Source organism: Coffea arabica, chromosome 2c (genome assembly GCF_036785885.1).
Source record: "Coffea arabica cultivar ET-39 chromosome 2c, Coffea Arabica ET-39 HiFi, whole genome shotgun sequence".
Taxonomy (NCBI): Eukaryota; Viridiplantae; Streptophyta; class Magnoliopsida; order Gentianales; family Rubiaceae; genus Coffea; species Coffea arabica.
In genome coordinates, this window is record NC_092312.1 from 27,515,858 (window position 1) to 27,539,259 (window position 23,402).

Sequence of the window (23,402 nt, forward strand, 5' to 3'; positions counted from 1 at the left end):
TGATTGGGAAAAGAGGTAACCTTATATGTTAAGGTGCGTTTGCATTGAGTATTAAAGTGGGATTGAAGAAGAGTTTGTAAAATTCTGTTTAATGTGAAGGGTTACTCATGAAGAAGGAGATTTGTTAGATTCATGAGTAAAAGATTATGTGAGATGGAAAAAGAGCAATTAATATGTAAGTAAGGATCCGAAATTTAATAGCTTAAGCTCTTGGGTCAGAGTTGAATCAGAATTGGATTCCTGACTTACATATTAGGCTCTTTAATGGGTTTTTTCAAGATGTTTCTCCATAACAGATGGAGGGAGTAAAAAATAGAAATCCGGACGGGTTTTAAGCTATTGTGTCTGGCCTCTCACCTCTTTCGATCTTTCTCCACCCTTACCCTACAACTCTGTCTCTCTCTCTCCTTTTTTTCTTCTTTTCCCATCCTAGCAATCTCCTGCCAATCCTCCCACTTCTTCATCACTAGATGAAAGCCTTTACCTAACCTCCTTTCCTTTCGCTTCCCATCTTTTCCATCACAATTCATAAGTTATCAACCTTTTCCTAGCATCTGTGTATGTAGCACTACAAGAACTCCACTATCTAGTTCAATCTACAAGATTTTTTGTTGTCCTATAATATGCACCTGCAAAAATCATGCATCATATTTTTAACACATTAAAATCGGGTATAACAATGAATAGATTAGTTGCTAAAGGGGCACTAGTTGGTGGTGTTGGGGAAATAGAGTAGAGGCTACTAGCTAGGTTTTGGGGTAAGGTTGCAAAAGATGGTGGAGGCAAGTGAAAATGGTGATAGGAAGGAAGAAAGAGGAAATGGAGTATGGTAGGAAGTGCTAGGGTAAAAGAGCAAGGTAGGTGGAAGGAAAGCAGGGGTAGGAGATAGATAGTGACCAATGTGGAAGCCAAAAAGGAAAGAGAGTAGTGATGGGTGGTGGAGAAAAAATAGAGGTTGTCTTTAAAGCACCTCATAAACCTCATAAAAATTAGAAGTATCCCAAAAGTACCAATGTTTATGAAAAGCACATCTACTATGAATTTTTGTTTTTACAAACTCCTCTTTAAACAAACCTAACTATATAAAAAATGATCAATGATTGCAATCTAATATGCCACTATGAAATTAATTTTTGCAATTGTTAATCTATGTGATACCATAAATTTTTTTTTTGTATAGTGCATTCTACAATTATTATGAATTTATTACTCTCTCCGTCCCATTAAAAGTGTCATACTTTCCTTTTTGATTTGTCCCAAAATATATGTCACATACTCAAAATGGAAAACAAAATTTCTTTTGTTTCAATTTTTACCTTCAAGATCCCCTCATTCTTTACTTTTATAAGTAGGCCCCTTGATTTTCATTTACTATTAACAAAAGTTGCAAGACATTCGCGAGATACACACAAGGTTTAAAGTAATGCATGAATATCACTCTCGTTGGCAGATTGGACTTCTTGTAGGTAGTTTTGGCCCCACATGTCATTTCTGTCTCCTTGACTACTAATAACCACACATTCTTGTTTCTAATAGTGATTTTGAAAGCAGCAAAATCAGAAAACAAAGCTAAAACTTAGGCCCCGTTTAGAACCTGAGTTTTTTAGAAGTTTGTCTAAAACTTTACTGTAGTACACTGTAGAAGTTTTTGAAAAAATTTTTTAAGATAAAAAACTTTTTTTCCTATTCTTTTTTTTTCTTTCTTTTTCTCTTTCTCTTTCTTTTTCTTTCTTTCCTTTTTCTTTTCTTTCCTCATTCCCCTGTAGTACATGGACTGCACACACTGAAAATGCCTAGACCCACCTTCCCGTTACCCGCTCTCCACCTCAGGGAACTCCTTTGCTCCTTTTCTTCATCAATAATTGTCACCAGGCAACAGACCCCTAACCATCTCGTCCTCTCCCAATCTCCACCACCGCTCCACCACCCATTTTCCTGCCCCATTACCATCACTGGCGCCGCCATTGCCAACCACTTTCTCTTGCGCCACCCCTTTTCCTTGAGACGCTTCTGCGCCTCCTCCTCCTCCCCTCCCGATGATGATTTATCAGCAACAGAGAAGGACCCTTTTGCAGAGAAGGACCTCTGTCTTGTTCAAAATTTTTTTTTCTTTTTCTCTTCCCCTCTTCTCCCTCTTTGCTCCCCTCTCCCTCTCTACTCCTCTTTACCCTCCCCCTCTTCCTCCCGAAGCCAGAGAACCAGCGGTGGGGAGTGCATAAATTTTTTTTTTTTTGCTTTTTCTCTCCCCCTCTCCTCCCCTTTCCTACTCCTCTTCCCTTCCCTCTCCCCCTTTGCCAATCCAGTCGTGTGACCAGATCGTAGAGGCGGTCTGATACCACGACCAGATCGCAGCTGGGGGAAGGGGGAGGGTGGCCAGGGAGGGGTGGGGGAAAAGAGGGGGAGAGGGAAAGGGAGAGGGAGAAAGGAAGGGGAAAAAAAAGGAAGGCCGGTGGTGGTGGCCGACGGCGGAGGTGGTGGTCGGCAACGGAGGTGGTAGCCGGCGATGAGTTGTGGTGGATGGGGTAGGGGAGAAAGAAGAAGAAAAGCGGAAGTTTTTTGTGTATTAGATATTTTGAAGTGTGTAGGTTAAAAAATTTGATAAATTTTTTTGGGTTCCTGTAGCTAAAATTGTTAAAAAAACTAGTAGCTAAAAAACTTGACAAAAAACCAAGGTTCCAAACAGGCCCTTAGTACCGTGCATCAAAAGTTCAACTTCCAAAGCACGACAAAGTTTTTGGGATGGAGAAAGTAATAAATAAAACTTTTTAGTATGTTCTCTATTATATTAACCTTAAGATGCATAAAGTGATAATTTCTCTTTTATTGATGCAAATTTTTTATTTTTTGTGAGATAAAAATGAATGGAAATTTTCTTGAAAGACATATTAATTGTAGTGTATTTTACTAAAATCCTAAAAGTCAAGTTTTGCTTTACGTAAGGAGAACTGATATGAAAAAGTAAATTAAGAGAAAGTGAAAATGCCTTTTGTTAGTACTTTTTCATTTCTAAACTATTTTTAATAAGAAAGAACTGCCTACTGAACATTTCATGCAAAGAAAAGCACTTCTAAAATCTTATAAGATTCTTAATTAGCCATAAATATAAGAAACAAATAAATGAAAGTTAATTTCTATAAATTTTTACAATTCAAATACCTATGAATGAAAAAAATTATACTTTTGTAACATGTCTTCATGTTTTTGTTCTGTGAACTTTCTTGACAAATACAAATGTTCTTCTCCTAATTCCCTTAACTAATTTGATTCATTGTAAAATTATTATCAGTTGATTAATATAAAATTGAATGCTTTTGCTTGATTTTGCATGTTATCTCTTACAGTTCTCATTAATATTATTTTTCAGCTATTGAAGTTCTCTTAAAGTTCTCTTAATTTTGGACGCTACTCTTCTTATTTGATTTATTACTTCTAAATCCTACTAATCATGTAAGAACTGAATTACTAATATTGGTTCCTTATATAGGCTTGGGAAATTAACAATTCATATAATGATAAGTCATGTTTCAATAGATTTTTTATGATATTTTATTAGGATTTGGAATCAATGTATATTTTGTTTTTACTTGCAAGTTATGTTAACTATTATTTAATAAACTTTATTATTTGAATAATTTGGTTTTGTTTTGTTTTCTTATTCTAAAATTTTAAACTTAGAAATTGAGTCCATATATTTTTATGTAATATGTTATTATGTTTTGGTTGCTATTTTCTTGTATATCTAAATCATGTTATCTTTTGCCTATTCACCGTTAATTCACTTATCACATAAGAAGTATAGTAAAACTTTTATAAATTAATAATGTTGGGACCATACAAATTTTATTAATTTAAAGAGGGATTAATTAATCAATAAATTAATAATTTATTAATTTAACAAATGTACTTACAATTTAAAAAAAAAAAGCACTCATTTAATCAACTGAAATTCTGCTGAAGAAATGGTCTTAGAAAACTTAAATGATTCTTTAAATAAAGAAATATTAATGAACTTAAGACAATAATCAATGATTTGGACTACTGTAATCGAATGGATGTAAATTACCTATTGGATTATTTGGGGGAAATTGATATAAGTTCAAATGTCTCAAGTTTTGAAAAAATTGTCACTAGGACCATTGAAAATCTTGCTAATGATGAAGTTGAGGATGACATAGTATCTCTGGAGCCTGTTACGTAGAAGGAAGCACTCAAAGCATCAATAACTCTTTATAATTTCTTGCAATATGAGAATTCAAGTCTAGAACTTTTAGATACAAAAAGAAAAATTAGGGATGAGATTCAAGTAGATTTAAATTCAAGAAAAAACATACAATAATATACTCATAATTTATAAAAATATAGTATGCAACTTTAGTGAATTATTAATTTATGATATGAATGGGATCAAAAAATACGTAAGGATTTTGAAAAAAAAATTCTTATCTTATTATTATATCAAAATTATTAATTTAACTCATTAGTCCAAGATAGGACCCCAAAAAAATTATTATTTAATTAAAATTATTAATTTATCAAGTTAATTTATAAAGGTTTTACTGCACACTTTATTCGTTAGTTGGCTTTTCTTCAAAATAATTTCTGAATTCAAAACCATAATCTAGTTAGGAAAGTCACATAAAATCAATATGCACTTTATTTAAAGTATTGTGCATATCATAAAAATTAGGGTATCTTGAACATCTCATATCAATGTAATAGGATATTCAATAGTCAAATATTCCAATTAAGCATGTTTTTAAATTGGGATGGTAGCCACATATAATTATTACACTTAGAGAATAACATGTTTAAAAACCTAATTTCTAAATGTTTAATAGTTATTTCTTACTCATTAATCTTTGTTCAATTAGATCTCATCAACAGTTTTGTTAACACTAAATTGCTTATTCTAAAATTCCTTTCCTAAGATTATTCAGTAAAACTCACATAAGAGAAATCCAATAAATCATATTTGAGAATGTTCAATTTGGCACAAAAAATGCTCATAATTGTAAGTAGTTACATGCATGCATAATCTATCCCTTTTTTGTGTGCATGTATTGCAATGTACATAGTTTCCTATTTTAGTAATTAATGGTTTTTGGAATAATTACATGAATTATAGTTAAGTAACATGACAACATTCTAACATATGTTACCCTCAATTTGTAGTTCCACTCCAAAATAGATTCAATAGGCACTAATCAAGTAAATAATCTTAGTGGCCAGCACAAGTTAGCTCAGATGATAAAGACAAACCATTTTCTCAGAAGAAGTCGTGTGTTCAAATCCCTCTATCTAAATGAGGGAAATATTGGCGAGACAATGAGTAAAAATCTTGTAAAAGACCCCTGGTCCTAGGGGCATTACCCTGACTCGTAGTGATATTCAGAATCGAGTCCACCTAAACTTCTTTCTACCAAAAAAAGGTAATAATCTTAGTCCTTAAATCCCCCTAACGTACTTACCAATGTAATTTTGATTTTTCACATGACTGAGAATTCCTCATGGAGGCCATCCAATTCACTTTTAAGACTGTGCTGTTGAATTATTAGAACAGAAGCTGAGATTGAAAAGTCAGGAGCTGAAAGAATGTCTCCAATTGGACCTAATTCTGGACACTCTTCCCAATCATTCATCCCAACTGTCAAAACAGAATTTACTCTACCACCTCGCCCTACAATGAACAAGTCATATTGTCCTTCAAATGATCTTAGTGTCGAAAAAGTTTGTCCAGAATTTATAAGGTACTTTTCCATATAGGCTACACGACCTCCTGCCACATGCCTGTCATAGAATTCTGCAAAACACTCATCATCTACCTTCATTTCTTCTTGATGCTCAGTGCTGTTGGCCTTTGCTCTGCTGATTTTTGATGAAACACTATCTCCACTGACCTCTAACAAAAAACGGATTACAGTTAGCTTCACTCCTGGATGTCGAGCCACACGACCAGCAAAAGCAAGTGCTTCACGGTCATCTTTGCCTCCAATAAAGATGACTGCTGCGGCAAGAGACGTAGTTGATCTGGAAATTGTTGTTGATCCGAGACCGCGATCTACTAGTATTGCCACCGAGCATGGGGAGTTCCGAAGCACCTATAGATATTGAATTAAAATGTATGGTTGACAGAAAGAATAGGTTAGGATTTAGGGCCTTGCATATGGTGATCTTTTTCAGGGACTAAAAAATAGTTTTAAGGACTAAAGTGTTCCAAATAGAATTCTATGTGGTGATCATTTTATAGCATTCAATAGTTTACAAGATTAGAGACTTTTACATCCTTTATGAAACAACTATCTAAAATGGCGGATGATGACAAAGGCCCTAAATGCCCTAACGCCCAATACCTAAACATGTGGGTGTTCGCCCCCATGCTTCCAAACAAATAACCAATAACACTTATATTCCATTTAATTGTTCTAGGACATTTGGAGCTAGGCTTGTCCCATAGTCGCCTTTCAAAACATTAATCTCAAGTTGTCTATAAAATGTAATTACTTTACACCTGCAAATAAAGTTCAATGGTTTCATTAGCTATCCCAAGAAAATTCCCTAACAAATTTTTTTTATTAGACCACTGCATGTTGTCATGTAAACGATTAGTCCCAATTTCACATAAATAAAAAAAAAAAAAGAAGATCAAAACAAAGTATGTATCTTATGTACCTTACGATTCACATGTCGAAATCCCGAATGACCTGCGTTGAGCCTCCCATCTGCCTCTAGATGCTTATGGAATGGTAACACAATGAGGGAAATATGGAGGTCTTCAGCCAAAATACACACATCTTGATGCATATTGTTGATGGTTGAAAGTGCAAGCATTCGTCGATGACTAATGCCATCCTTATCTTCGCTCAAATAAGCATCAACGGCATTAGTAATTTGCTCTCTCATCTCTCTAACTTCAGGATCGGTTACAGTTATAGCATCTGCTCCTTGACCATGAGTAAGTGTAGCTGCAACTTTTTCAGTTAGCTCAACCATGTCAGTGATATAAACCACTATACCAGGATCGGCTGGCCCTCGAGAAATCTCCATGAAATTTATAGCAGACATGACATTTTGACTCCCACGAAGGCAAAGTAAGATTCGAAGCTCATTCGTGGGTTGGAGCCATTGAAGTGCCATTCGCTGTGTTGGAGATCGCTTTCGTGCGCGTTCAATTATTTTTGCTACAATCAAGGGGGCATAGACGACCGTAAGTAAAGCTGAAAATACCATCGCTATGCTTGTGGAAATACTTGTGAGGTTAATCTGCATTTGATCATGACAAGGAAATCCATTTGTTTAGACATTTTACTTTGCATTATATAGCAGTAACTTTTTATTTTTTATTTTTGCTTATCTGCATGTTAAAAATATTTTACTCAAATAGGATTATTCTTTTTATACATAACAAATGCATGGCAACTAATATGAAATTCAACTTTTGTATACGTGTTTATGCATTCAACCGTAATAATGTACACAACACGGTTAGTAAATATACAATTAATTCTTAAAGGTATAGTGTTTTTCCTTTCTGTTGGCTTTTCAAGGGCAATGCCTAAACTTCAATTAAGATGCAACCACTAGACAAAAAGCTATTTTTATACATACAAAGATAAGGATAGCATTGGAGGGGTAAAAAAGAAAGAAAGAACTAAAATTTAAAGTAAATACTTACGCTCCATGCAGTTAGAGCCAAGTACACTTGGAAACGGCCCTTGATGTTGAGAAGCAAACCTATAGCAACTGATTCTGGCCAATGGAATCCCAAGATGACTCCAGACACTAATGATCCAAGAACCTTCCCAACAGTAGAAAGCAGGTAAAGGGAAAAAAACTTTCCCCAAGTATCTAAGTGGCTAGCTCGAGATCTGGAAAAGTCAATTTGTAATCCTACCCAAAAGAAGAAAAGTGGATTGAAGATGGTGGTAATAAAATAGTTAACTTTTCCAATAATCATCCTTGCTATCCTTCCATCTCGTGGCATGAAGACCCCAGCTATGAATGCGCTCAACACCTTATTATAGCCTCCAAAGTTAGGTGAAAACCCAGAGATTATGACAATATATGCAATGGAGAGGACTAAATGTGAGCCTTTCATTGGTTTCCCTTCCGGATTTTCATGATTTACCCAATTCATGAATACGGGTGTCAACTTGGCTGCTAATATTATCTGGATGGTTAACGTACAAATCATAGAGAGAATAGCCAATGACTTTCGACTGCTGAAACTGTTGTAAGGATCAAAGAAAATGTACCCAAAAGAAATGAGAATAGTAGATATCAAGTCAGAATGTACTCCAGCAGAAACCACAAATCGCCCAATATCTGATTTGCCAATCTTGAGATCAGTTATTAAGCGAGTAAGTAAAGGAGAGGCAGTACCAGAGAGAATGGTAGCAAGGCAGAAATTGAATATATAATTTGGGCTTTCAGGAAATTTTATAAACGGAGTGAGTAAAGAAGCTAAAACAAATGTTGTAAGAACTGCAGAGGAAGCCACTTTTGCCTCACGAAGTGGTATTTGAGAGAATATAAGTGGATCTATTTCTAATCCTACAACAAACATGTGGCAAATCATGCCAAAATCAACTACAAAATCCAGGGCTTGTACGATCAACTTATCTATCTGTGGACGTACAAATGGTAGGTTGCTCAGAAAAAATCCTACCTGCATTTCAAGAAATTCTGTCAGTGTTGTACAAGTATATCAAATCAAGCACAAAATTTGAGTTATGTGATTAATTTAGCACATTTTTTTTCCTTGTGTATGTAAACTGTTTGACTTCATTTGTCTATTTCATGTCAAAGCATTATGAATTACAAGAAAGATTATTTTCCTAGCTCAGTATTTTCATTCCTTTTTTCGATAAAATAGTGTATTAACAACTCTTTTAGTTGACAAAAATCATCAACCATGTGCTTTTGAAGATAAAATTTTATTGTTCTCTAATTACTTGAAACTTCAATGCTCAAGAGGGAATTATTTAAATTAAAGTTAAAAAAAATTGAATTCTATAGTTCTCTAACTACTTAAATTAAGTTGAAACTTCAAAGCTCAAGAGTGAATTATCTAAATTAAAGAACCAATGAACAAGTGCCCTAAAAAAAAAACATCTTTGTTTAGGTTGCTATAGTGGGTATATTTCTCAGGCCAATTTAGTCTTGTGGCAATTTTATCCCCTATTGCATGGCATCTCCTCACAAAAATTAAATATATTGAACAAACAGAAACTAAATACAAACATTTGTCTTTCCTAAAAACACATAATGCAATAATTTGTATAGGAGGGAGGGAGGGAAAGAGAGAAAGAGAGAGAGATAGAAAGATTTACAATGCACTCAGAGATGAGCCGAGGTTGCGAGAGAGGCCGCAAGAGAATGTGTAGGAAGTTGCATAAGAATACAATGAAGAAGAAACCTAGCATGTAACCTGCAATGCGTGCCACGGTCATTCCAGCTGACTTGCAATCCCCAGGCATCAAGTTAATAGGCATCAAGTGAATATTATTGTAGCCTGTGCTTTCATTGTTACTATCCATGTTTAGGGATCTCAATTCACTTCAAAAATATTGTATGAAAATTCTTTTATATTTCCCAAAAAGATCAATCCTAAGAAGAAAAAAAAAAGAAGGGATGAATTTAACACTTCATCTTCACTAGATTATAACATCAAGTCTATATGAATATAAAGATATTCGATAAAGATGGTGTAACTAGTTTACAGAGAGAAGAAGAGAACGAGGAAGACGAATCTAGTTGTACCTAAATGAATTGGACGTAAGATGGCCTAAAGAAACGGAGGTTGTTTGTTCAGCTCCAAGTCTCAGCCATAAGTTAACTACATGGCCTTGGGTGGTTATGTGGTTGTTTCATTATTTTTTTACATTTACTAGTTTGTTTGTACTAGGACTAAGCTGACATATTATTTCATATTTCAGCTCTTCTATTAAGTTATTAATTATATTAGATTAATTAGCTAAAAAGGGTTTTTTTTAGTGAATGTTATACGAGTAACGATATGTTTAAAGAGACACATGAAATTTATAATTTTATACTAAAGAGATGATAACCTAAACTAACTCGTTGAAATTTGTCACAAAGTACAAACATCTCAAATAATATTTTGCTTGCATCATAAACACATTTCCAACCTATCTTTTTATATTTTCAATAACATTTTTGTCTCACATACATCACATCACAAAAAATGTTACAGTAATTATTTCAAATAATATTTCAAATAATACTCTATCCAAACAAACACGTTTCACTATTATCAAGCGAAATTTCCTATTCTTCTCTGAACTGAATCCTTCTTTTAATTGTACAATCCTTTTTCACCATAAAGATATTTTTATTTCTTAGCAATTAATACAATTGCACTACTTTATAATCATGTCAAATATTTGATCACATCAACTATCGTGCAGGGACTTAATTTAATACTTCTGCATGTTCATCTTTATCTTTCCTCAAGACCCAACAATATATTTATTTGCAAAAAAGGCATTAGTCTAGTGATTAAAAATGAAATTCAAAAATTATATAACTTCTATTTCTTCTCTCCGCTTCTTAAAAATCCCATCATGTCCCTACTAAAAAAATTGAGAAGAATAAAGTATTTATTTACTCAAGGTGTACAAAAAGAAAAGAACTTGCTCATCAGTCTAAACTTTTTTGGCTTTTTTCCTTTTGTGATAGTTTTTTTTTAAACAAATTTATCTCAATTAAATATGTCATATGCTAAGCACCTCAATGCTAGAAGTCACCTCTCTCTCTCTCTCTCTCTCTCTCATTTGCCCTTTTTAATAGGGTTAATTATATCTAGGCTCTAGCGCCTTTGTGGTTTGACCAAATAATTATTGCATCCCTTTGAAAAATGACAATTACCCCTTTTGACTTAACCAATATTGGATGGTGTTAAACTTTTACTTGTATGGACAAAAATAGCCCTTTTAAATTTAACAAAAGATTTAACAGTATAAGTAAAAAAAAAAAGATAAATCAAAGAAGCTCTATTTTCGAAAGCTAAAGACGAAATGGCCAACAAAATCCTGTAAACAAATTGGCCACCAATCTCTATTCCCCAAAATACCCTAAACACCAGTTTTGCCAATCCCACCATGGGCTATGAAATCCGTTATTCTTTAACTTCATATTCTAATCCACAAGCTCTAAATTTGTTTGAATTTGCATTCCTTTGTTATTTTCAAAGAATTTATGGGGCCACAATATCAATAAACAAAGACAAATTCAGTTATTGACTACAGTAGAAATTACTGTGCTTAATGGCACAATGAAAGTATCGAGCCTTTGCTCATTTTATAAATATTTTTATCTCAAGCAATACAATCTTATCGTTTTTAAAAAAAAAAAAAAAAGGACTACAGTAAAAAAATCCGCCGCTAATACAAGTCAAGAATTAGCCAAAACTCACTGAAATTGGGCTCCTAATTTTATGGTGCTGGCTCTTCAACCATGAATTGGAGTCTACATCTTGCTATTCACAGCCGTCCCAACTAGGCAAACCCAGCCTTGTGCCATTGCTACCCTACATTTGTGTGCTTGCATCCATTATATGCGTTTGGAGGCATTTTTTGCCTCAGTGTCATGTTTAAGTGAATTTGAATTACGCAATCTCATGGCTTTTCTCCTTTCAATCTCTTATCATTTTTCTTTCTTTTTTTTTTTTCTTTTTTCCCATCTTTTGGTTTGTTGCTAATCTTTTGTTCATCTATAAGGGCTATATTGGTTTTTTAGACTATTTTTTAAAGTGATCGGAACTAACAGTCGTTAATTTACTAATAGAAGAAGAAGATTATATGTTATAAAAATACAAAATCAAAAGAAAACAACTGTTATATTTCACAAGTCGAAAGATCTATTCATAATTTAATCAAAAAAACAGAGAAGGTAGATGTAATTAACCCTTTTTAATATTTATGAATTTGATTTTTTTTAATAAATAATTATTGTAGTACCTTATATAATGTGGCATGTATAATACAAAAGTGCATAAAAATATTAATTTATGGTTGAAAAAAAAACATGCTATTCAAAGGCACTTTTCAAAAAAAAAAGTGTGTTTTTGTTTTTTTTTTTCCTCTTTAAATTGCCGCACGTCGCACTTCATTATTGCGAGAAGCACTAGACAACTTACAGCAAAAATCAGCAACAGTCAACAACTCACCATCCATCTCCGTTGCTAGGCCACCGTTCCCCCAGAATCCTCCGCCGCCGGCCTGCCGGCAGCCGGGCAAACTTGCCAAATTTACCTGTCTAGGCCTAGCAAACATCAACTACTCCTCCTCCTCGACAAGGTTAATCAAGAACAGCCCCATCAACTGGTGAGGATCAATCCCTGGCAACCCTCAAATCCATATTGCTTTTTCTTACAAATTTGGCTTGAATTTGGCAGGGAGCTCAAGTACCCGATTTGGTTATTGTGGGTTTTGCTTTATTACTTTGAAAAGCTAATTTATTGGAAAAATGGTGGAAGTGGAAGAGCAGCAGCAGCAGAGCCAGTCAACTGGTATGTATCATTTGGGATTTTCATTTGGTTTTCAAGAATGGTTCTTTTTCTAAACTGTTTTCAGTATGCATAAATCAATTCTTTCCGCTTGATCATTTATGGAATGAAACTGTTTGTTCTACGCGGGAAATTTTACTATGCAACTGCATTGAAAAAATAGTGATGAACTTTGTAATATGTGCCATTACTGTCTGACTATCTGGAAGTTGCAATGGTCTTTTCTTAGAAAATCATTATGTTAGATGATCAAGTTTTGACTCGTAACCTGCTGTTATTACTGTAACTGTAACTGATGATGATTAGCCGCTGAAGCATCCTAAGACAAGTGAACTGGTTTCCACAATTCATTTGACCCGTAATGAGGTTAAGTCAGATCAAATGGATTAACTGAAAATAGAGCTAGGCTTATGCGAAAATCAAGGCACCTGATTGAGGGGCATTTTCATTGGTCTGTGTCACCTGATTTTCAAAAATCAGTTTCTTTCGATTTTTGCAGTTGCTTTTTTGCCTGCATTTAGATTTTTCAATGGGTAGAAGCTAAAATTGAGAATCTACCCAATAGTTGCTTTGCTGATTCTGATGAATTAGCTTTTTGCATAATCTACAGCAATCGAGTAAAACTCCTGAATATGGACAAAATTGGTCCACAAATGTCCCTCCTGGACTTCTAACTCCATTTTGTTCAAAATGGGAATCTATTGACATGGGTATATGACAGAAATAGAGTTTCTTCTTCATTTTCTCTTTTTTCATCTAATTTAATACCAGGACTAAATGTAATCCCTTGAAAACTAGTTAAATGTACTGTATATGGGAACTGCATGGAAAAAACTTCCGTAAAAGAATAACTTTCTTGAGTTTGTAGTTTTAGTTGGTATACTGCAACAAACATGCAATGTCATGTGTATTCACCTTTGATGAATTTCTGTTAATGGCCTGTGTTCTCTTTGCTAATCTAGTAAGAATATAGAATTTTCAATTCCACTGATCTTTAATGATTTAAAGTTCTCATATCTAGAAAATTGTGAAGTTAGACCTTCATGATCTTTCCAGAGGAAATTCTGCTGTTTTGGGATTTTATAAGTTATGTTTTTAGGATATGTTTAATTATTACTGAGAAGTGGTAGAATTTTCTGAATCGTGGATAAGAACTGATACAGGTGCAATCATTTTTCTTTGTTGTATTGAAATAATACAAAATCTCAGGTACATCAATGTCCTCCCTGCATGTGTTTTCCTAACTTAGTTTGCTGGTTGAAATGCAAAAACATCCTTTCATGGATTTCTCTAATTCAAAGAACAAATTTGTATTCCTTTGGAGGACAAGTTTCTTGCACTGACAAGGTATTGATTGCAGATGCAGAGGCAGAGACTGGGAGTGAAATTGTGACTGAAGGATCTAGTGTTGTTCATGGAGACCCTCCTCAAGATGGTAGTGGTCCTCCCAGGGTTGATTCCGAAGTGGAAGTACTCCAAGAAAAAGTCACAAAGCAAATTATCAAGGAAGGTCATGGCCAGAAGCCATCGAAATACTCAACATGCTTCTGTAAGTCTGCACTGTGAATCTTCAGAGTTTTTGGCTTGCGTTTCAGGTGATTGAACTTTGGAATCTTCTGCTTTCATTTTACATATCCATTTTGAGAAAGCGAAGTCAAATGATCTTTTGCAAGTCATCAAGCGGTTTGTGATATCCCATTATTCTTCTAGCATTGAATTGATGAAAGGTTGGAGTTTCACCAAATACAGTCTGAGTACTCTCTTCCTAATTAGTACAAGATTGAACTTTATTAAATTGCAGAAGATGTAGCAATCAAGATCAAGCTTGCCAAAGAATTAATTCTAACTAATATTAGTTGATAAAGCAGTTGCAGATGGTTTTGGGAAGATTCTTTGAAAATCTTTTCAATGGTATTATTTGCACAAAACATGCTTCTCTTTTGCTGTAAATGACCAAGTCCAGGTGAAATACTTGTGCATAAAAAAAAATTAAAAAAAGTGACATGCAAGTTGAATGATATTTTACCACACTAAGCATAAATTGCTGGTTTTTAATTGAAGACTAAGATAAGACTGTTTGAACTAGCTTGATTGATAGTACTGCATTAATTGTTCAAACCATGAACAGTTGTGCATACACTATTAGATGCTTTTGTTGATGATTCAACTTTTGGTTGCTTCATTCACATAGAAAAAATTTTTGTTGATGATCTTGGGGCAATAAGCAGGAGAAGGCTTCATAAATATGCTAACTCTTCTGATTATAAAGCAATTGTTTTTTGCTTGTTTATCATGCACACAAAGTTAGACTTCATTCGCACAAAGTTAGACTTGCAGATGATGATGAAAAGATTCTTAAATTTTTAGTTAGTTGTTCATGACAAAGCTTAAACTTTTATAGCGCACAAGGCAATTCCTGCGCTTCCTGCAGATTAAGTTCTTAGTATGGAAGAAAGCCAAGTCTACTGCTGCAAGAATTCAATGCTAAGGGCAATGTGGCCTCTGCAGCTGTCACGCCTTCTATTTTGGGCTTACCCTTTTCCATTGTTATGATAATGACATGTTACTCATGATAATAAGAGCAATGAAGACCTTTGCAGTTCACGGCCTTGTTTGGATGGTGATTTTTCATAGAAAAATTTTTACGTATTTCGTGAACAGATTTCTCAGTCTCCTTTTTACCTCACATACATCAAATCACTATGGTATATTTTTCTGCAAAACTCAAAAAAATAGCAATCCAAATGGGGCTGATGTTATAAAATTTTTAATAAATTATAATGCATGAGAATAAAGGATTTTCCTTCTAGAAATTATTCCCATATTCAGGGGTAGTTCAATTCAGTCTGTTGAGATTGAATTTTTTGGCAGATGTGACTATTCATGTATAACAAACTACTGGCTGATAGTTTATTCAATTAAATTTTTTATCAATTAGAAAATAAGAAGTTAAAAAGAATTGATGGAAAATTTAATGAACTAGGACATAGAGTTTCTTCATCAAAAGTCGAAATTTAACCAAGTTTCTACTTCTTCTTCTTTTTTTTTTTTAATTACAAATTCTACTTACTTTGTTATATGTCATGGTTTAACTCCTTACTATGTTTTGGACCTTCAGAGTTCAGTATCTCGTTACCTTCTTGTTTGTTTGCTAATGAATTGAACAGTAGAGTTTTTTTTTTAATTTTTTATAGAAATTAGATGGAGTATGACTTCATTGCTCCAATAAATTCTTGTTGGTGGTATCAGTTATTTGCCTTCAGAACTTGTAGTTGAACTGTGATCTTAGCTCTTAACATGTTCATGTTCTTCATTGGTGCTAAATTTGTAGCCTCATAAAGTTTTGACCAAATGGCAGCAGAGTAAGCTTAATATAATTTAGTCATCATATTCAAAAAGTAGAGTAACTCCATTTTGCTGGCAGTGCACTACAGGGCATGGACTGAAAGCACTACGCACAAGTTTGAAGATACATGGCAAGAGCAACAACCTCTTGAGTTGATTTTGGGTAAAGGTATTGTCTAATTTTACCTTTCAAGAGTGGGTTTTGTTTGATCTTTCTTCTCCTACAATCCTTTTATTTTGTTGAAGCAATTTTATACCTCCACGTTCTATGTAATTTTTTGATAATATGCTTCAGTTATCATTATTCTTGTTCATTTCCCTGATCTATTCTTTAGTTGGTGGAGAAATTCAAATAACAAGAATATTTCTTGAATAATCTAATTGAAGAACTCATTTCTTGATGAATCTAGTTGAAGAACTCACTCAGTCTTAAGTGATTTTGTCCACCAACTGTGGGTAAGTGTAAGGAGCTCTAAGTACTCCCAAGAAGTCGGGGTTTGACTGTCCTTACAACATTCTGTGGTCTATCTTCTCTCAATGATTCGAGGCACTCTTGTATAGAGCCTTAGCTTTGGTGCTAACATAAGTGTGCTGGAGTCTTTCTAGATATAGGTAGTGTGACGTTGGCATAATGTTCCTTGCCATGATGTCATTGGGTAGCCTACCTACCATTGAGAGGATGGAAAAAACATTTTGTCCTCCCTTACACATAATATGGCATTATTGTGCCTGTGAACAGATCCACTTCAAAACAGCAGTTATACTGTGATTATCTGTTTTTAAGAGTTAGTTTATGTCTAAATGCTAAAGTGCTGCTCCAATCTCCTTTTCTCCCAAAAACTTCTGCAAGAGAGAGATATATCATGACTGTTCATCATTATTCCTACAGATGATGATAAATTGACTCTGATGTTTTGGCATGACCGTACACCCTAATCATCAGATGGTTTTGAATTTTCCAAGTTCAGTTAGTGCTTGGTATGACGCAAATGTTCCTTCCTCTTTGCTTCCAGAGAAAAAAGAAATGACGGGCCTGGCTGTCGGTGTTGCCAGCATGAAATGTGGTGAACGTTCTCTGTTACATGTTGGTTGGGAACTAGGGTATGGGAAACAAGGAAACTTTTCTTTTCCAAATGTTCCACCCATGGCAGATATTATATATGAAGTTGAGCTAATTGGCTTTGATGAAACTAAAGAAGTAAGTTCTTATGCTGCTTTGTGAAGAATGTTTCTTCTCTTTTTGTTGTGCTTGAACAATTTATCTGGACTTGGTAACCTATGTAACTATTTAAAAAGGGAAAAGCTCGTAGTGATATGACTGTAGAGGAAAGAATCGGTGCTGCAGACAGAAGAAAGATGGATGGAAATGATTTGTTTAAAGAAGATAAATTGGCAGAGGCTATGCAACAGTATGAAATGGTAACACACTCTTTTTGGAGCTTTTCTGATGACTAATTAGTTCTATTGATAGTCAAACTTGTATTTAACATGTTTTGATATCCTTTGTATGTCTCAGGCAATAGCATATATGGGAGATGACTTTATGTTTCAATTGTTTGGTAAGTACCGAGACATGGCTTTGGCAGTAAAGAATCCCTGCCACCTTAACATGGCAGCATCTCTGATAAAGCTCAAGCGCTTTGATGAAGCCATCATGCATTGCAGCATTGTATGTATGCAGTTTCTGAAATTTGCTATTCCTGTAGAGATTGTTCCTGTCCTCATTGTCTTTGCAATTTGATATTCCCTTTGTGAAGAGTTTTCCTGTTCTCTTTTTCTCCTTTCTTGGGTGCAATCACATGCATACCTATCTGGAGTTTCATTTTTTAAGCTGCTGTTGGCACTTGCATTTTTATATGCCAACTGATCTGCTTGTGCTATTCTTTACATTATTCTGTTTTTTATATTGCTGCCATTTGTTTATTCTGGCTCTAAAGTGTAGCCTCTCCCTCTCTCTCTCTCGTATCCACATACATATGAACCTTTTGCTCTTCTTATTTTTTGTGTACTTGAATACATCATTGTACTGATGTAGATATGTATATTGTGATGTCATTTCTGTCATTTTTTCTATTCTGGAACTACTATATTATTGTAATTAACTGCATTTGAAAATTTGTATTGACAAAAGATTGGATGTTCCATGATAAATTGCTGGATCAAAATTTGATCTTCAGGTGTTGTCTGAGGATGAAAATAATGTCAAAGCATTGTTCAGACGAGGGAAAGCTAGAGCAGAACTTGGGCAGACAGATGCAGCTCGAGAAGATTTCCAAAAGGCACGTAAATTTGCCCCTGAAGATAAAGCAATTGCAAAAGAGTTACGCTTGCTTGCTGAACATGACAAGGCTGTTTACCAGAAACAAAAGGAGCTATATAAAGGATTATTTGGACCAAGGCCAGAGGCCCAACCAAATCAAAGTAATTGGTTGGTTATAATCTGGCATTGGCTTGTTTCAATATTCTGTCACCTTTTCAGGCGTGAGAGGCACAAGATTGACTGAATTGATCTTTGGAGCATGTTGAATTTTCTTGTTTATGAAGTCAATTAAATCTGTTAGTGGTCAATTGACTTCTTCATGCATTGCAATACCCATAGCCTACATATTGGTAACATTGAATTCTGTTTGTGGAGTCAATGTTTTTGGTTCATTTCATGTCTTTATGGGCATGTTAATGACGGAAAACTTTGATCAAGCTAACTAGAAAAATGTTTTTGAGTTTGTAATAGTTGTATCTTTGGAGGTTGTTGCTTTTAGCTACTATTACCTTTCAATGGGTTTGTGCTTTGGCACTGTATCTGGTGAGACTTTTCGCTACCTGTGCACCTACTTTGCAAACTTGTTCTCTATCATCTAGAGATTTTCGCTACCTGAGTTTGTAGCAAAGTACTTGTGGATTGTTCTCTATCATCTCTCACCACAAGTACTTGACAAGTTGCTTGATCTAGAGATTTAAGTACTTTTTCCAAAGCTCGTGGACACAAAATTTGAAATTTGCATACAACTTAAATATGCATATAATGAGTAGAATGGAGGAAACAGGACGGAGAAGATGCATAGCGACAGAAGGGAGTTGAAGAAATGCAGTACGGCAAGGAGAAAATATTATTGAAATTAACGTTCTTGATATGAGGTTCAGCTCCTGGAGCATCTTGTTTCTGGAAGTTCCTCATGGTCTTCTCAGGTTTCAAATTTGTGTTCAAAGTACCGTGCTACATATCACTTTATAACCTGATTTATTCCACAGGAAATTTGTCACTTGATATTTCAGTTGCTCGTGTGGGCATATGATGGCTGTGTGGTAAGCATTGATGGAAAAGTTTTGAATGGTTATGGTTAAGGCAGATTCAGCATGACATTTCCTATGTACTGTTTGTTGTTACTGAAATAATCAACTAACTTTTCATGTATGTTTCCTATAGTGCTTTTGTTCTGGTGTCTTCCTACTGAGAAGATGCTTTATAGACCTGGGGAGATTATATTGCCTTGTCAGTTTGAACTTCCAAATGTCCTGAGGCTTGAGTTTTTAAAATCACTAGCGTCCCAGATGCTTGGAGTGACACCATGCAGGAATTGCCCGTACTTCCTGAATTTCCAAAACCCCCAACCTCTGCCCAAGAATAATAAAATCTTATAATGCCGTTTACCTGTATGATCTGTTTCCTTCAGTTTTGTCGCCTATGTACTGCATCTTAAATTTATACAGAAGCCTGTAATGATACTTGTTTATGGTGCGGATGATTCTCACAGGCTCATGTAAGTATGGTTCACAGAGTCGGCCGAGTCCGAGACGATTCGGGAAAGTCATCAGTGGAACGGAGCTCTCCGTTCCGATACCGGGACGAGATGACTACGAGATACATGGATCGCCAAAAAATCTCTGAGACAGATAGAACGGTCAAATCACACCGAGTCGTCCTGAGTTAATTCGAATTCAACTAAAATCGAGTTAATTTTTTATTTATTTTGTTTAGCATATTTTTTGTATATTATTCACAATTTTTAGAATATTAAATATTTTAAAATTTGCATTTCGCCAAGATCGCGATCGATATGTCGAAATCGATGTGAAATGGTCTGAGCCAGGATCGGGACTTTGAACCGTGCATGTAACCTCTTACCTAAGCTTAGTACCCAATGATGTAGATAAATGTTGCTCTTATTTGTCAATTAAGTACACAATGAGTTCTAAATATCGTGCTATTGCTTCTAGATCAATCTGTGATCTACCGTCAAATTCTTCTTATGAACCTATGAAACATATGTGGAATTGAATTATTTACAAATGATTTACTTGTAATTCAAGTGGAAAACTGGAAACCATTCTATTATCTCTCACTCTACACAGAAGTTCTACAAAACCCTCTTCTAACGAGGAAAAGAAATTGAACAGAAGTATGATAAAACCCGTTTATAGTAGGAGAGGATATACAAATCAAAAGACGAGATCCATGAAGGATTTTTCTTCTACCAAGGTTGTTGCACCATGGACACCCAGGCACAGTAAGCACAAACAAGCTTCTGAGATATATAAACATATACAGCAAATGATAAACTCATCAATGTCAAGTCTTTCCAATCACCCTTCTGCTTTGGACTCAAATTATCTCTCAATCCCTTTCCAAGCTTTTGCAGACTCAGACAAAGCTGGGGAAAGACTATCTTCTTCTCCTTCTTTTCCTGCTTTTCGTCTGAACTTATTGGATCGATGGATTCTCTGTTCTGGCAGGAAACTGAGATGGGAATTCTTGGATCATTCTTGGGTTGGAGTTGTTGTATCAAACCGCTTTTGCTGTGGAAGTAATGACCAATGAAAAGTGCAGCCATAGTGGGGAAAAAGGCATCAAGATTTTGAAGTCTTTCTGGAGTGGTTGTTGACACAAATGAAGAAGGATGTGGTTTTGAAGAAATCTCAGTTGTTTTGTTTGGAGTTTTGGCTATTGTGCAGAGTCTAGATAAGAGTGAGTATCACCATCAAGATAATTGCACAAAATATCTCATATTGAGAGTAGGCAATTCATGCCTTGTCTTGTGCTTTTTGACTACAATCAAATGTAGATCATGTTTGAATGGCTCTCCTGTTTTCATTCATGTTCTCTTTCGTTTTCACAAAATAAGCATAATATACATCATTTTTTATTAAGTAAACATAATAATATTCACACAGTACAAAAAATTTATAGGAATGGATTGTAGATTTGTAAATAAGTTTGAAATGAAAATCAAATACTTGAGTAATGAAGTTGACTCCAAGAAAATCAGATTGAAATCCAAGAAAATATCTCAGATGAGTAAAACATCTAATATATATATATATATATATATATATATATATATATATATATATATATGGCACTTCATGATTATCATGTCCCTAGGGTTCTTTTATAAAATTATGCAAGTATAACAATTAAATGAGTATAAAAATGAATATCTCGACTTAGTTTGGTCATAAACTTCCAAATTTTGGCAAACTTTTATGAATAACATGAATGGATGTTTGTTCTTTACCGTATGTCATAGACATTTTATATGTAGATGTCAAATGACAAATACTTAATAAATAAGGATAATAAATGTTGTAAATAAAAAATTTAAGAAAGCAAAATTTTAAAAAAAAAAAAAAAGATAACAACTTCACTTTGTTTTTAGGCCCAAAATACAAGATAAGGTCAATTATGCTTTACCCCCCTAAACTTAACCCTAGTAACACTTCTCATTGAATTCTGAATGTATACACTTTGCTCCAAAAGGAGATCAGTCAAATGTCATTGATAAGCTATCCTCACCAATAAAAGTTATCTCAGAATGAATCATTTTCTCACAAAAAGTGTATGTGTTTGAATCTCAGTATTAATGTGAGAGTTATATTGATGGGTGATTTGTAAGAATTTTTGTAAGCGATCTATAATCCTAAAGACGTGCACTGACCTATGGTGGTGACCAAATTATAATCCACCCAAACTTATATTTATCAAAAAATATTTGATAAGCTATCCTGCAAAAAGATTGATAAAATGACTTTAATGTCCATGATAATTGTTGTATGGAAAATACTACACCAACCCTTATTGGTGAAAAAAGGAAAAAAAATGAAAACCACATTAAAGTCACAATAAAAAAAAATAATTTTTGCAGATGAATTAATATCAAAGCATTGAATAAATAGGTTGTAGGGCCAAAAATTGAAAAAATTCTCAAATTTTCTATGCTAATTTTGCTTCGCTTCTCTTTCTTCCTTTAAATTATCATACAATTGGCCCTTATAGTTTTTGCTTACCTTGCTACTCTCTCAAAATTCTCACAAGCCCACAAAGTGCGAATTTGTGCTACATAATTTTAATATGTTTAAAATAAGAATGACGAGCATTCAAAATAAACACTTTTAAACCAGATATTCTTTTTTTTTTTTTGTGAGCTCAACTCGAACTTCTTTTACCTTTAAGCTATATTGTGGTCACATATGTACTATAATTGTGTTCAAATAAACTTAGCAGTGATTGAAAAATGGTCATTTATTATTATATATGTTGAACAATTAGTTAGGATATTTTGGTCATGCAAAAAATAATTTCATTTTTGACCTATTTAAAAGTTAATGACGTGATAATATGTAATATTTAGAGTTAACGGAGAAGAGCAATTCATTCCAAGTTTTTTGTTTGGATAGTAAATTTATCTCAAATAATATTTTACTTGCATCATAAATACATCTTCCAACCCACTTTTTTATATTCCCGACCACCTTTTTATCTCATATACATCACATCATAAAAAATTTTATAGTAATTATTCTAAATAATATTTCAAATAATACTCTATCCAAACAAACCAACGTTGGCCAACTGGAATTTGTTACCTGTCACAGCATTACGCGCACAATGCCCTAAATGGTACCAATGAGAACCAAAGTACCAAACCAATGCTCCAAAATCCAAATGGATATTCAGTGGCTCGGGGCCTACAAATTGTTCAAATCTAAGAAGAAAAACACCCATCACCAAACACATTCAAATACACCTCTAATTATTTTTTAAAAATATATATATATTTATATATATATAACCCTATTCCCTCTTTTTCTTTTACCCATCATCTACCAATCACCTACCACCACCATACATCACAGCCCTTGCCCCTCCTCGCTCCACCATCTTCCTCTTCCTCCCCCTCCTCTCTCCTCCCTTCTCCTTTTTCCTTCTCACTCTTTCCCTCCCATTATGGCTTCCCTTTCTTCCTCTTCCCTCTTTCTCCCACCTCCTCACCCCCTCCTTTGCAAGCCCCTCTAATTAGGACCCGTTGCGACCATAAAGGAGGAAGAGGGGGGTCCGGGACAGGGCTGGGAAAGAGGGAGGGCTGGTGGGGTGATGGGTGATAGTGAATAGTGAAGTTTTTTGAATTTATAAAAATACTCTATCAGAATTTTAAATTCTAAAAATATTTTAAAATATATTCTCAAAAACATCACAAAAAACACTATTAAAAATATTTAGAATAAAAATTTTTCATGTATATTACTAGAGTAAAAT

The 23,402-nt window shown here is 34.3% G+C and overlaps 2 protein-coding genes across 3 annotated transcripts; one reads left to right on the forward strand and one right to left on the reverse strand.

Annotated features, from left to right (window-relative positions):
* Positions 1–5,486: 5,486 nt before the first annotated feature.
* On the reverse strand, positions 5,487–9,536 carry LOC113724186 (cation/H(+) antiporter 28-like). Its single transcript, XM_072076865.1, has 4 exons — positions 9,330–9,536; positions 7,673–8,665; positions 6,670–7,260; positions 5,487–6,098 (listed from the first exon to the last, which is right to left on the reverse strand). The coding sequence occupies exons 1-4, from the start codon at positions 9,534–9,536 to the stop codon at positions 5,487–5,489; spliced, it is 2,403 nt and encodes an 800-aa protein (XP_071932966.1).
* Positions 9,537–12,121: 2,585 nt separating this feature from the next.
* On the forward strand, positions 12,122–18,670 carry LOC113727093 (peptidyl-prolyl cis-trans isomerase FKBP42-like). 2 transcript variants are annotated; one of them, XM_027251077.2, is made up of 8 exons: positions 12,122–12,344; positions 12,416–12,529; positions 13,887–14,075; positions 15,951–16,040; positions 16,885–17,069; positions 17,168–17,290; positions 17,388–17,540; positions 18,049–18,670. In XM_027251077.2, the coding sequence occupies exons 2-8, from the start codon at positions 12,487–12,489 to the stop codon at positions 18,373–18,375; spliced, it is 1,110 nt and encodes a 369-aa protein (XP_027106878.1). In that variant the 5' UTR covers positions 12,122–12,344; positions 12,416–12,486; the 3' UTR covers positions 18,376–18,670. The 2 variants fall into 2 exon arrangements, with proteins under 2 accessions (XP_027106878.1, XP_071931706.1); XM_072075605.1 differs by lacking the exon at positions 12,122–12,344 and having other exon boundaries at positions 12,421–12,529; positions 13,887–14,121.
* Positions 18,671–23,402: the final 4,732 nt, after the last annotated feature.